Consider the following 13,924-nt stretch of genomic DNA (forward strand, 5'->3'; position numbering starts at 1 on the left):
TTGTATAAAGACTAGTTAGGATGGAAAAGTTAGATGCATGTGATCTTTATTTTTAAATTAAAAGGACAGATTGGGAAGTAATGAACAAGACCTTACAAACATCCTGTAAATTCATGAGCTAGAGAAAAGGATGCAAACTCTTTAAGTATTAGCAGTGGCCTTGAAAGTAACAGAAATGAGAGAAGAGGACCAGGTGAAGAAGAGAGAACTGGGGAAGCGTTGGCAGTTGACACTTTGGCCTTGGCACGAGGGAGAAAGCCAGGAGACTTAGTTGGAGGTGGTGGCCCTGGAGAGGGCCTGCTGCGTTAAACTACTCTTCAGCTTCACCTGGTTGCTACCTTGGAAAACTGACAGATCCAAAGATGATGCATCTTCTAAAGAAATTTCTTTAATGTTTTGTTTTAAAATTAAAAAAATACTAATTGTGTTTAAAAAAAACACAAAATTTGCCATCTTAACCACATTTTAGTGTAGAGTTAAGTGTGTGTGCTCAGTCATGTCTGACTCTTTGCAACCCTATAGACTGTAGCCTGCCAGGCTCCTCTGTCCATGGAATTTTCCAGGCAAGAATACTGGAGTGGGTTGCCATTTCCTTCTCCAGAGGATCTTCCCGACCCAGGGATGGAACCTGCATCTCTTGTGTCTGCTGCATTGGCAGGCGGATTCTTTACCACTAGCGCCACCGGGGAAGCCCAGGACCTTTTTTTCATTTTGCTCATGTGAAATCCATTAAACAACAGCTTCCGAATCCCTTCTTCCTCCAGCCCCTGGCACCCACCATTTTTCTCTTTTGTCTCTGAATTTAACTATGTAACTCATAAGTGGCATTTGTCTTTTTTATTTAGCATGATGTCCACAATGTTCATCCATTGTGTAATACATGTCAAAATTTCCTTCTGTATAAGGCTGAACAATATTCCATTGTATGTATATGCCACATTTTGTTTATTCATCTGTCAATAAGACATTAGAGTTGCTTCCACTTGGCTATTATGAATAATGCTGCTGCTATGAATGTGGGTATACAAATTAACCTGCTCAAGATCTTACTTTGAATTCTTGAGTGTATACACAGAAGCGGGACTGCTGGGTCATATAGTAGTTCTTTTTATAAGTTTTTTAGGGCTTTCCATACTGTTTTCCATAGTGACTGTACCATTTTGCATTTCTACCAACACGAAGATTGTAGTTTGTCCACGTTACTCACCAAGACTTTAAATTCAAAAGACCCATTCATTATCTAGTTTTGCCAACATGGGGACACCCTCCTTGACAAATGCATGAAATCCTTCCATTCATTGTAACACTTTGTGCTGAAAACATATGTTCCCAACTTTCAGTTGTGAGACCCCTGTTCTCAGCCCTAATTCCTGAACCTCATCTACATTCCCCATTGGCTGGGGGCGGATAATCCAATTACAGCTCAGGACTAGGGTGGGCATGCCCACAAAATGGTGCAGCTCCCGGGACCTCTGGGCTGGAAGACTTCAGGACAAGGACCCTAGATGGACACTGCTGCCTTGGATGACTTCTTGCCTTCTCACTGCACCCCCTCCCCCACCCCATGCCGGTCCTCTTCGCTGGACTTTCCGTCACCCTCGGGTTCCCTGGAGCCTCCAGACTCCACGAGGTCTCTGCTCACACTTATGTAACACACTCACCCACCGTCTTCGCGCTGCTGATTCATGCACACAACTACTGCTTTTCAACACACCAACGTGTCACACAACATCATAAGCCTAAAGATCTTGATTTGAGGACAGTCCCAAGGCCACGATTTGCCAGGCTCTGCGCTGCCCTTGCGGAGAAGGCAATGGCACCCCACTTCAGAACTCTTGCCTGGAAAATCCCATGGATGGAGGAGCCTGGAAGGCTGCAGTCCATGGGGTCGCTGAGGGTCGAACATGACTGAGCGACTTCACTTTCACTTTTCACTTTCATGCATTGGAGAAGGAAATGGCAACCCACTCCAGTGTTCTTGCCTGGAGAATCCCAGGGATGGGGAAGCCTGGTGGGCGGCCGTCTATGGGGTCACACAGAGTCGGATACGACTGAAGCGACTTAGCAATAGCGCTGCCCTTGCGGAGAAGGCAATGGCACCCCACTCCAGTACTCTTGCCTGGAAAATCCCATGGATGGAGGACCCTGGTGGGCTCCAATGGGGTCACGAAGAGTCGGACATGACTGAGCGACTTCACTTTCATTTTTCACTTTCATGCATTGGAGGAAATGGCAACCCACTCCAGTGTTCTTGCCTGGAGAATCTCAGGGACGGGGAGCCTGGTGGGCTGCCGTCTATGGGGCCGCACAGAGTCGGACACGACGGAAGCGACTTAGCAGCAGCAGCAGCAGCAGCAGCGCTGCCCTTGAGACTGGCGGAGCTTGGCCGCTGTGCTGAATCGGGCAGGCGCCCTGCCTTCAGTCGGGTGCGCTTGGCTGGAGGACGGTGCGCCCGGCTCCCCAGCAGGACGCCCATCTCGGCTTGGAGACTCATGATAGCAGCGGGGTTCGGGAATCTTCTCTCCCGACACGAGTCCTGACGAGCCACACCTGCAGGTCTACCCCACTGACCAGCCGTCTAGTACAGAGCCGGGCGCACGGATCTTGGTCTGGAGCGTGATGGCCGCTCCTTCTCGCCTACGTTGACAGGCTAAGTCACTGTCCTTCGCATGGGAACCACCGCAGCCTCGCTGTATTCTCGAGGCTTCCAGTCCGGGAAACTGTGGAGAGCTCCGGGGGCCGGAGGTGGACTCTAGGGCAGGCGGTACAGGCCTGTGGCCAGAGAGCAAGACTTTCTTTTCATTTAATAATAACTTTCTTTTCGTTTAATAATATCTATCTTAATGGATGTGCTGGTGACTCTTAAAGAGAAAGCCAAAAATCTAGATTATTGATGTGTGATCAGTTTTCAAGTATGGCAATTCAAATTAAATAATTTAAAACATTATTTGAGCCTAACTAATGTCATGGGAAATGGATGGGGAAACAGTGTCAGACTTTATTTTTTGGGGCTCCAAAATCACTGCAGATGGTGACCGCAGCCATGAAATTAAAAGACACTTACTCCTTGGAAGGAAAGTTATGACCAACCTAGATAGCATACACAAAAGCAGAGACATTACTTTGCTAACAAAAGTCCGTCTAGTCAAGGCTATGGTTTTTCCAGTGGTCATGTATGGATGTGAAAGTTGGACTGTGAAGAAAGCTGAACGCTGAAGAATTGATGCTTTTGAACTGTGGTGTTGGGAAGACTCTTGAGAGTTCCTTGGACTGCAAGGAGATCCAACCAGTCCATCCTAAAGGAGATCAGTCCTGGGTGTTCTTTGGAAGGACTGATGCTAAAGCTGAAACTCCCGTACTTTGGCCACCTCATGTGAAGAGTTGACTCATTGCAAAGACTCTGATGCTGGGAGGGATTGGGGGCAGGAGGAGAAGGGGATGACAGAGGATGAGATGGCTGGATGGCATCACCGACTCAATGGACATGAGTTTGGGTAAACTCCTGGAGTTGGTGATGGACAGGGAGGCCTGGCGTGCTGCAATTCATGAGGTCACAAAGAGTCGGACACAACTGAGCAACCAAACTGAACTGAACTGAATGTGCAGGACAGGATGCTGTGAAGAAGTACTTTGGAGTTAAATTTCTCTGCTCTGCCTACCTCACTGGATTTTGGAAGTTAAGGTACACATCTGACTTTTTAAAAAAGTCAGGACTTGGTGCTTTCACTGCTGTAGCCCAGGTTCAATCTTTGGTCAGGGAATGAAGGCCCTGCACATGGCATAGCAAAAAATAAATAGAAACAAACAAACAAAAAAACCAAGAATATATAATAAATACACTAGCCAGAATAGGGTCATTACAAAATAACACTTTGAGGATACCTCAGTTCAGTTCAGTTCAGTCTCTCAGAAGTGTCTGACTCTGCTAGACTAATTTAGGGTCCTCTGGATTCATTGTTTACTTTAAATAAGAAGTCAGAAGGAATTCATTTGTAAGCCAAAGTCATCTATAGCAAATATCATCCCAAAACTGCTCCATAAGTGTGTGGAATTTTAAAAAGCTGCTTCTCTCCCAAACTCATTTTAATGAAAAGACATAAAAAATTGGAAATGTAAAAGGGTAGGCACTAGTCCTGACTTTCCTGTTCATTAACTTGCTATGTGATATGAACAAATTATCAGTGGGGCCTCTATTTTGTTCCATACTCTTAAGTATAAAATGGGATTTATGTGATAAACCATAATGGAAAAGAATATGAAAAAGAATGTATATTTGTCATATAGGTGAGTCACTTTTATGTACACCAGTAATTAACAGAACATTGTAATTCAACCATACTTCAGTAAAAAAATAAAAAAGTAAAGTACAATTCAGAATGTGTATACTGGAGAGGATGAATCAGAAGAGATGTTATTATAGATATTTATTGTACAACTGAAGTACAAAGTAGCAGTCCAAAATTGAGGAAATGTAGTGACTAAGAGACAAGTAGAATAAACACAACTGAAAAAGGAAGGGTATGCCATGAAAAGGAGGTATTCAAATTATTTTCCCCCCTCTCCATTCCCCCTCGTAGAAATGTTCAGCTGTGATGCTGGTGTTGGCTCATCAATTAGCCAATATTATCAAAACTCTAAAGTTATTTAAAAATTAGAAGTTATTTTTTGCTTTTACTTTTTTTTTATTCCTTTTACTTTCAATAGTTCTAAGTTAACTGAACCTGAGGACACAGTATAATGTCCTTATAAAAAGTATTTGTGATAACATTTTAATATTTAATTAATGATTAAAGAAGGAAAGGAACTAAAATTTACCACCTTTCTGCTCCAAAGATATCTGTATCCATAGAATTGCCTGGATGAAGAGTTTTAATTTATTTTTCTTTTTGGGGGGCCACACCTCACAGCTTGTGGTATCTTAGTTCCTTGACCAGGGATTGAACCCTGGCCATGGCAGTGAAAACACTGAGTCCTAGCCACTGGATTGCTAGGGAATTCTCCAGGATGACTTTTTTCAAAAACTGTTTTCATTATCTTGTCCACATTCAGAGTCATGGCTTCATTGTTTACTTGTTCGTTAAATTTTTTGTTCTTGGGGTCATGGCTTTAGATAGCACCATTACATGCTGATTCCTCTAAATTTCCAACCTAGACCTCTCCTATGTTGCCCCAGATTTGCACCTTTACATCTCCACCAGTGTCTAGTAAGCACTTCAAATCTGGACTATCCAAACTGAACTCACATTCCCTTCATGGTAACTACTCCTCTGCTAATTTCATTTTCTCAATAAATGGCGACTCCATCTTCCTGTTTCTCAAGCCTAAAACCTTAGTCATTTTTATTTACTCCTTTTCTCATACACTCTACCTCTGATTTGGCCTCTACCTTCAAAACATATCTTGACTGTAACTGTTACCACCTCTGCTGCAGCCACGAAGGGCTAAGCCACCATTGTTTCTTGTCGCAATTATGTAAATAGTCTCCTAACTCAGCTCAAAACCCTCCCATTTCAGAATAAATGCCAGAGTCCTTATAATGATCCACAAGTTTCTACGTGATTTCTCCCTACCTTGTTATCTCTTTGACTTCATCGACTACTCTCTCAACTCTGAACTCTGCTTCAGCCACCAAATCCTCTGTGCTCCTACTGCCCCTAAGTACCTGATTACCAAGGGACCTTTGTTGAGGGAGGCTTTCCCTGGTTACCTTATCTAAAATTTCAATACCCTCCATCTCTGCTTTACTCTTCATACCACTTTTCATTATCTAACAGTATATATTAAATAATTTATTTACTTTTATATTATTAAAAATAATTTACTTATTTATCTATGCTCTTTATTGATTGTCCATTAGAAAGCAAAGTTGCATAAAGATAGGGATTTTTATCTGTTTTACCCACTGCTATATCCCCGAGTGGGCTTCCTTTGTGGCTCAGGTGGTAAAGAATCTGCCTGCAATGTAGGAGACTCAGGTTCAGTCTCTGGGTTGGGAAGATCCCCTGGAGAAGGGAATGGCAACTCATTCCTGTATTCTTGCCTGGAGAATTCCATGGACAGAAGAGCCTGGTGAGCTATAGCCCATGGGGTCACAAAGAGCTGGACACGACTGAGTGACGAACACACATATCCCCCAGCACCTATAGTGACTGGCACAAAGTTAACCTGTGACTGAAATGCAGACAATTACAAATCATTTATGTAATAAATTATGTTAGTACTGAGAAATAGTTGTATTCTTTCTGACTAAAATGGCAGATATATTTTTAAGCCATTTTAATCTAATATAATAAAATAATAAGTGAAGTAAAATATTCAAGATGATAATTTTTATTAGAAAGAATAAAAAGTAAGGTTGATTTCTTCCCCCTTACAGACAATACCTATAAAACATAAATAAGTTGAAATTTACTCTTTCAAATAAAAGTATTTTATTTGCTATGTTCCAACTAGGACTGTATTTCTTTTGGATTATACTCATCACTCATAGCTTTGCTTTTTGTCCTTATCTTTACCGTAGAAAATTAGCCCAAGCTTTTAAACTATGAACACAGAAATTTATGCTGTTATATAAGTAATAACATCTTTATTAAAAACACTAATTTTACCAAAATAAGGTCTAAAAACTGTAACAATGTATTATATAAAAAAAGATAGCTACTCTACTACAATTTGGTAAAATTTAATACTAAATGATAAAAATTATTCTATTTACACACTTTTAAGTGTTTTGTTCAAACTGGAATATTTTTCTACATACTACAGATGGTGTCCTGGTTTGGAGATAGTTTCACATTAAAGGGGCCAAGACCTATGTATTTCTAACTAGTCACTGTATTAAAAGGTGTGTGTGCATGCTAAGGCACTTCAGTCGTGTCTCTTTAGGACTGCGACCCTATGGACTTGTAGCCTACCAGGCTCCTCTGTCCTTGGGATTCTCTGGGTAAGAATATTTGAGTGGGTTGCCATTCCCTTCTCCAGGGGATCTTCCCAACCCAGGGATGGAACCTGAGTTCCTTTAGTCTCTTGCATTGGCAGGCGAGTTCTTTACCACTAGCACCACCTGGGAAGCCCTTGACCACTTTTAAAACATCAGTTCACTGATGTTTCCACTGTGTGCTTAGTCGCTCTGTTGCGTCTGACTCTTTGTGACCCCGTGGACTACAGCCCGCCAGGCTCCTCTGTCCATGGGGCTTCTCCAGGCAAAATACTGGAGTGGGTTACCATTTCCTCCTCCAGGGGATCTTCCCAACCCAGGGATCGAACTCAGGCCTCCCGCATTGCAGGCAGATTCTTAACCTCCTGGGCCACAGTTGGGTACCTAAAAAGAAGGGCTTCCCAGGTGTTGCAGTAGTGAAGAATCTGCCTGCAGGAGACTCAGAAGACCCAGTTAGATCCCTTTGTACGCAAGACCCCAAGGAGTGGGAAATAGCAATCCCCGCTGGCATGCTTGCCTGGAAAATTTCATGGACAGAGGAGCCTGGCAGGCTATAGTCCAGGGGGCTGGGCAGGACTGGGCAACTGAGCACTCACGAACCTAAAAGGAACCTATTAACAAAGTCGTCGAAATTCAGTTCAGTTCAGACGCTGAGTCGTGTCCGACTCTTTTCGACCCCATGAACCACAGTATGCCAGGCCTCCCTGTCTATCACCAACTCCCAGAGTTTACTCAGACTCATGTACACTGAGTCAGTGATGCCATCCAACCATCTCATCCTCTGTCATCCCCTTCTCCTCCTGCCCTCAATCTTTCCCAGCATCAGAGTCTTTTCCAATGAGTCAGCTCTTCGAATCAGGTGGCCAAAGTGTTGGAGTTTCAGCTTCAGCATCAGTCCTTCCAATGAACACCCAGGACTGATCTCCTTTAGGATGGACTGGTTGGATCTCCTTGCAGTCCAAGGGATTCTCAAGAGTCTTCTCCAACACCACAGTTCAAAAGCATCAATTCTTCGGTGCTCAGCTTTCTTCACAGCCCAACTCTCACATCCATACAGGACCACTGGAAAAACCATAACCTTGACTAGACGGACCTTTGTTGGCAAAGTAATGTCTCTGCTTTTGAATATGCAATCTAGGTTGGTCATAACTTTCCTTCCAAGGAGTAAGCATCTTTTAATTTCATGGCTGCAGTCACCATCTGTAGTGATTTTGGAGCCCCCCAAAATAAAGTCAGCCACTGTTTCCCCATCTATTTGCCATGAAGTGATAAGACTGGATGCCATGATCTTAGTTTTCTGAATGTTGAGCTTTAAGCCAACTGTTTCACTCTCCTCTCACTTTCATCAAGGGGCTTTTTAGTTCCTCTTCACTTTCTGCCATAAGGGTGGTGTCATCTGCATATCTGAGGTTACTGATATTTCTCCTGGCAATCTTGATTCCAGCTTGTGCTTCTTCCAGCCCAGCGTTTCTCATGATGTACTCTGCTGCTGCTGCTGCTCCTGCTAGGTCCCTTCAGTTGTGTCCGACTCTGTGCGACCCCATAGACAGCAGCCCACCAGGCTCCCCCATCCCTGGGATTCTCCAGGCAAGAACACTGGAGTGGGTTGCCATTTCCTTCTCCAATGCATGAAAATGAAAAGTGATGTATTCTGCATAGAAGTTAAATAAGCAGGGTGACAATATACAGCCTTGATGTACTCCTTTTCCTATTTGGAACCAGTCTGTTCTTCCATGTCCAGTTCTAACTGTTGCTTCCTGACCTGCGTACAGGTTTCTCAAGAGGCAGGTCAGGTGGTCTGGTATTCCCATCTCTTTCAGAATTGTCCACAGTTTATTGTGATCCACACAGTCAAAGGCATTGGCATAGTCAATAAAGCAGAAATAGATATTTTTCTGGAACTCTCTTGCTTTTTTGATGATCCAATGGATGTTGGCAATTTTATCTCTGGTTCCTCTGCCTTTTCTAAAACCAGGTTGAACATCTGGAAGTTTATGGTTCAGTATTGCTGAAGCCTGGCTTGGAGAATCTTGAGCATTACTTTACTAGCATGTGAGATGAGTGCAATTGTGCTATAGTTTGAGCATTCTTTGGTATTGCCTTTCTTTAGGATTGGAATGAAAACTGACCTTTTCCAGTCCTGTGGCCACTACTGAGTTTTCCAAATTTGCTGACATATTGAATGCAGCACTTTCACAGCATCATCTTTCAGGATTTGAAACAGCTCAACCGGAATTCCATTACCTCCACTAGCTTGGTTCCTAGTGATTCTTTCTAAGGCCCACTTGACGTCACATTCTAGGATGTCTGACTCTAGGTGAGTGATCGATCACACCGTCGTGATTATCTGGGTCGTGAAGATCTTGTTTGTACCTCATTCCTAAAGTAAGGCATAACTTAAGAGCTATAGGTTAAAAAAAAAAATCAATTATGTTTGTATACTATTTTTCGCAGCAGATACTGCTATTCAGACGACCATCAAACTGCACAAACATGTCCATGGAGACGTTCTCTTGATTTAAGAAATATGCTTTATGTGTCCTAGGATGTGGTCTGTAGCCTTAGCATCTACACCATATTTGAGTGTTGGCAGCAAACTTGCGAAAGTGAAAGAAAGTGAAGTCGCTCAGTCGTGTCCAACTCTTTGCGACCCCGTGGACTGTAGCCCACCAAGCTCCTCCGCCCATAGGATTCTCCATGAACCGCAATTCCGAAACCAAGTTGGAAGTGAGCGCTAGAGGAGACACACGAAGGCGCTTGCGCAGTTATGCCAACACGTCGTCCAATTAGAGACGAAGCGGTCACCTCGTCCAATTAGGCGGACCCGGAACTGCGGCAGGAAGCTACTGCGCACGCGCCAGGGACTTGTCCGCGATTGGCTGCGCTGAGGCGGGCGCCTTCAGATGCTCTGGCGTTGGGGGTGTCGCTGTCTACTTCGCGTAGTCCTGGTACCTGGGCCGTCGCTCCCTTCGGATTCTCGCCGGTGCGTCCCTGAAGGGGGGAGGCGTGTAACGCTGTGACAGGCTGTAGGCTTGTGTGGGACAAAGACGCGAGAGGCGCCGGAACGAGGCTCCGAAGGAGGCGGGAGGGCAGGAAGGCGGCGGCGTAGCCGTAGCCGCAGCCGCTTCCTGCGGGTCTGGGAGTGCCGATGGGGTCTCAAGTCTGAGGGGTCCTTGGCGGCCGGCCGTGGGGCGCTGGTGCCGGAGGGCGGGCCGTGGGGGCGCGTTTGTGGTGGGGAGGCCGCCAGGAGAGGCCACTCAGCGCGGTGGTGCCTCCGCTCCCGCCCTCCCGCTCACCTCCTGTGGCGCTTGGGTGTCTTTCTTCAGGATGCAGCTATACTCTCCTGCGCGGTATTAATTAGAATTGACTGAGTAATGGAAGAATTTTTTTGTTTAGCGGTGCCTCAAAAATCAAAGGAGCGACTTGAGCCACGAAGGGAAATACCGGTAACGCGTCTGCCTGCAACGGGGGAGACCCAAGTTCGATCCCTGGGTTAGGAAGATCCTCTGGAGAAGGAAATGGCAACCCACTCCAGTATTCTTGCCTGGAGAATCCCATGGACAGAGGAGCCTGGTGGGCTACAGTCCATGGAGTCGCAAAGAGTCGGACAGGACTGAGCGACTTCACCTTCTTTCTAATGGAGTTGGAAGGCGGAAAGCAGAAACAGCAGGGGAGGTGTGTTGTTGGTTCTTGACTGTTGTATTTGCATTCTTGCATCCTAGAGGTTTGATGATTCTCCTCCCACGCCCGCGTTAAAGCCAAACAGAATCCCTAGATTCTGGTCAATATCTCCTTTGTCCAACTTCATCTTTTGCTGGACCCTCTCTTGGGACCTTCCTCAGCTCTGGTCTCATAGAACGTTATGTGTGAGATATCTAATAGTAATTATCATAGATAGTAACATTACAGATAACATTGAGTGTTTGCTGTGTCAGACTTTATTGTAAGTACTTTAGGTATTTGATTTAACCCCCCGCCCGCCCCCAACCATCTTGGAGAAGGCAGTGGCAACCCACTCCAGTACTCCTGCCTGGAAAACCCCATGGACAGAAGAGCCTGATGGGCTGCAGTCCATGGGGTCGCTAGGAATCCGACAGGACTGAGCAACTTCACTTTCACTTTCAAGCACTGGAGAAGGAAATGGCAACCCACTCCAGTGTTCTTGCCTAGAGAATCCCAGGGATGGGGGAGCCTGGTGGACTGCCGTCTTTGGGGTCGCACAGAGTCAGACGAGACTGAAGCGACTTAGCAGCAGCAGCCAACCATCTTATGAATAATCATTATTTGTTGTCCTTGTATAGTTGCTAAGTCCTGTCTGACCTCATGATCTGAAGCCTGCCAGGCTTCTCTGTCCATGAGATTTTCCCTGGGGAAGAATAGTGGAGTGGGTTGACATTTCCTTCTCCAGGGGCTTTTTCCCGACCCAGGGATCGAACTCGCATCTCCTGCATTGCAGGCAGATTCTTTACTACTGAGCCACTGGGAAAGCCCAAAGAAGTTATATAAACCGTTGAAGATCACATGATAGAAATGTCAGTCCATACTTATATTCAGGCATTGGCCTCAAAAACTGTATTCTTAACTGTTGCACAGTGCAGTGGATTAAATTGCCTGGTAATATAGGCCTTCTGATGTGTCATTAGCCTGAATTTGCTACTTTACTTGGGAGAACAGAAATAGGCAGGTGTTAGAATATAACAGATGTTAGAGTATCACAGTTCAGTTCAGTTCAGTTCAGTCGCTCAGTCGTGTCTGACTCTTTGCGACCCCATGAATTGCAGCACGCCAGGCCTCCCTGTCCATCACCAACTCCCGGAGTTCACTCAGACTCATGTCCATCGAGTCAGTGATGCCATCCAGCTATCTCATCCTCTGTCGTCCCCTTTTCTCCCTGCCTCCAATCCCTCCCAGCATCAGAGTCTTTTCCAATGAGTCAACTCTTCTCATGAGATGGCCAAAGTACTGGAGTTTCAGCCTTAGCATCATTCCTTCCAAAGAACACCCAGGACTGATAACCTTTAGAATGGACTGGTTGGATCTCCTTGCAGTCCAAGGGACTCTCAAGAGTCTTCTCCAACACCGCAGTTCAAAAGCATCAATTTTTGGCACTCAGCTTTCTTCACAGTCCAACTTTCACATCCATACATGACCACTGGAAAAACCATAGCCTTGACTAGATGGACCTTTGTTGGCAAAGTAATGTCTCTGCTTTTGAATATGCTGTCTAGGTTGGTCATAACTTTCCTTCCAAGGAGTAAGCATCTTTTAATTTCATGGCCACAGTCACCATCTTCAGTGATTTTGGAGCCCCCCAAAATAAAGTCTGACACTGTTTCCACTGTTTCCCCATCTATTTCCCATGAAGTGATGGGACCGGATGCCATGATCTTCATCTTCTGAATGTTGAGCTTTAAGCCAACTTTTTCACTCTCCACTTAAACTTTCATCAAGAGGCTTTTTAGTTCCTCTTCACTTTCTGCCACACAGCAGAGTGCCAAATGGGAAAGGGCTCAGATAGCACTAATTTAAGAAGTAATAAGGACTCAGAAACATTTAGGGGGAAGTATACCAAAGCCTTTGACTGTGTGGATTATAATAAACTGTGGAAAATTCTCAAAGAGATGGGAGTACTAGACCACCTGACCTGCCTCTTGAGAAACCTATGTGCAGGTCAGGAAGCAGCAGTTGAACTGAACATGGAACAACAGATCAGATCAGATCAGTCGCTCAGTCGTGTCCGACTCTTTGCGACCCCATGAATCGCAGCATGCCAGGCCTCCGTGTCCGTCACCAACTCCCGGAGTTCACTCAGACTCATGTCCATCGATTCAGTGATGCCATCCAGCCGTCTCATCCTCTGTTGTCCCCTTCTCCTCTTGCCCCCAATCCCTCCCAGCATCAGAGTCTTTTCCAATGAGTCAGTGGAACAACAGACTGGTTCCAAATAGGAAAAGGAGTACATCAAGGCTGCATATTGTCACCCTGCTTATTTAACTTGTATGCAGAGTACATCATGAGAAACGTTGGGCTGGAAGAAGCACAAGCTGGAATCAAGATTGCCAGGAGAAATATCAGTAACCTCAGATATGCAGATGACACCACCGTTATGGCAGAAAGTGAAGAGGAACTAAAAAGCCTCTTGATGAAAGTGAAAGTGGAGAGTGAAAAAGTTGGCTTAAAGCTCAACATTCAGAAAGCTAAGATCATGGCATCTGGTCCCATCACTTCATGGGAAATAGATGGGGAAACAGTGGCTGACTTTATTTTTCTGGGCTCCAAAATCACTGCAGATGGTGATTGCAGCCATGAAATTAAAAGATGCTTACTCCTTGGAAGGAAAGTTATGACCAACCTAGATAGCATATGCAAAAGCAGAAACATTACTTTGCCAACAAAGGTCCATCTAGTCTAGGCTATGGTTTTTCCAGTGGTCATGTATGGATGTGAAAGTTGGACTGTGAAGAAAGCTGAGTGCCAAAAATTGATGCTTTTGAACTAGATGTTGGAGAAGACTCTTGAGAATCCCTTGGACTGCAAGGAGATCCATCAGGTCTATTCTGAGGGAGACCAGTCCTGGGTGTTCTTTGGAAGGACTGACGCTGAAGCTGAAACTCCAATACTTTGGCCACCAAGAGTTGACTCATTGGAAAAGACCCTGTTGCTGGGAAAGATTTAGGGTAGAAAGAGAAGGGGATGACAAAGGATGAGGTGGCTGGATGGCATCACCGACTCGATGGACATGAGTTTGGGTAAACTCTGGGAGTTGGTGATGGACAGGGAGGCCTGGCGTGATGCGGTTCATGGGGTCTCAAAGAGTCAGACCCGACGGAGCAACTGCACTGACTGAACTGATACTGATGTCTAGCACTTCCTCAGTGTCATGGTGGTAAAGAATCCACCTGCCAAGCAGGAGACCGTGAGAGCTGTGTGTTCAGTCCTTTGATCAGGAAGTTCCTGTGAAGTATGAAATGGCAACCCCCTCCATAT

At 45.1% G+C, this 13,924-nt stretch overlaps 1 protein-coding gene across 3 annotated transcripts in view; it reads left to right on the plus strand.

Annotated features, from left to right (window-relative positions):
- Positions 1-9,802: 9,802 nt before the first annotated feature.
- Positions 9,803-13,924, plus strand: part of RAD54B (RAD54 homolog B) — a 118,259-nt gene continuing 114,137 nt past the window's right edge. For 2 of the 3 annotated variants that reach the window (XM_027561527.1, XM_027561529.1), the window contains exon 1: positions 9,803-9,920. In XM_027561527.1, the coding sequence (XP_027417328.1) occupies positions 9,841-9,920 (80 nt within the window). In that variant the 5' untranslated portion in view covers positions 9,803-9,840. Of the gene's footprint in view, positions 9,921-10,523; positions 10,613-13,924 lie in introns of those variants that run through there. The other variant, XM_027561528.1, reaches the window with a different exon arrangement.

The sequence above is a fragment of the Bos indicus x Bos taurus genome, chromosome 14 (genome assembly GCF_003369695.1).
Source record: "Bos indicus x Bos taurus breed Angus x Brahman F1 hybrid chromosome 14, Bos_hybrid_MaternalHap_v2.0, whole genome shotgun sequence".
In the NCBI taxonomy this organism is placed as follows: Eukaryota; Metazoa; Chordata; class Mammalia; order Artiodactyla; family Bovidae; genus Bos; species Bos indicus x Bos taurus.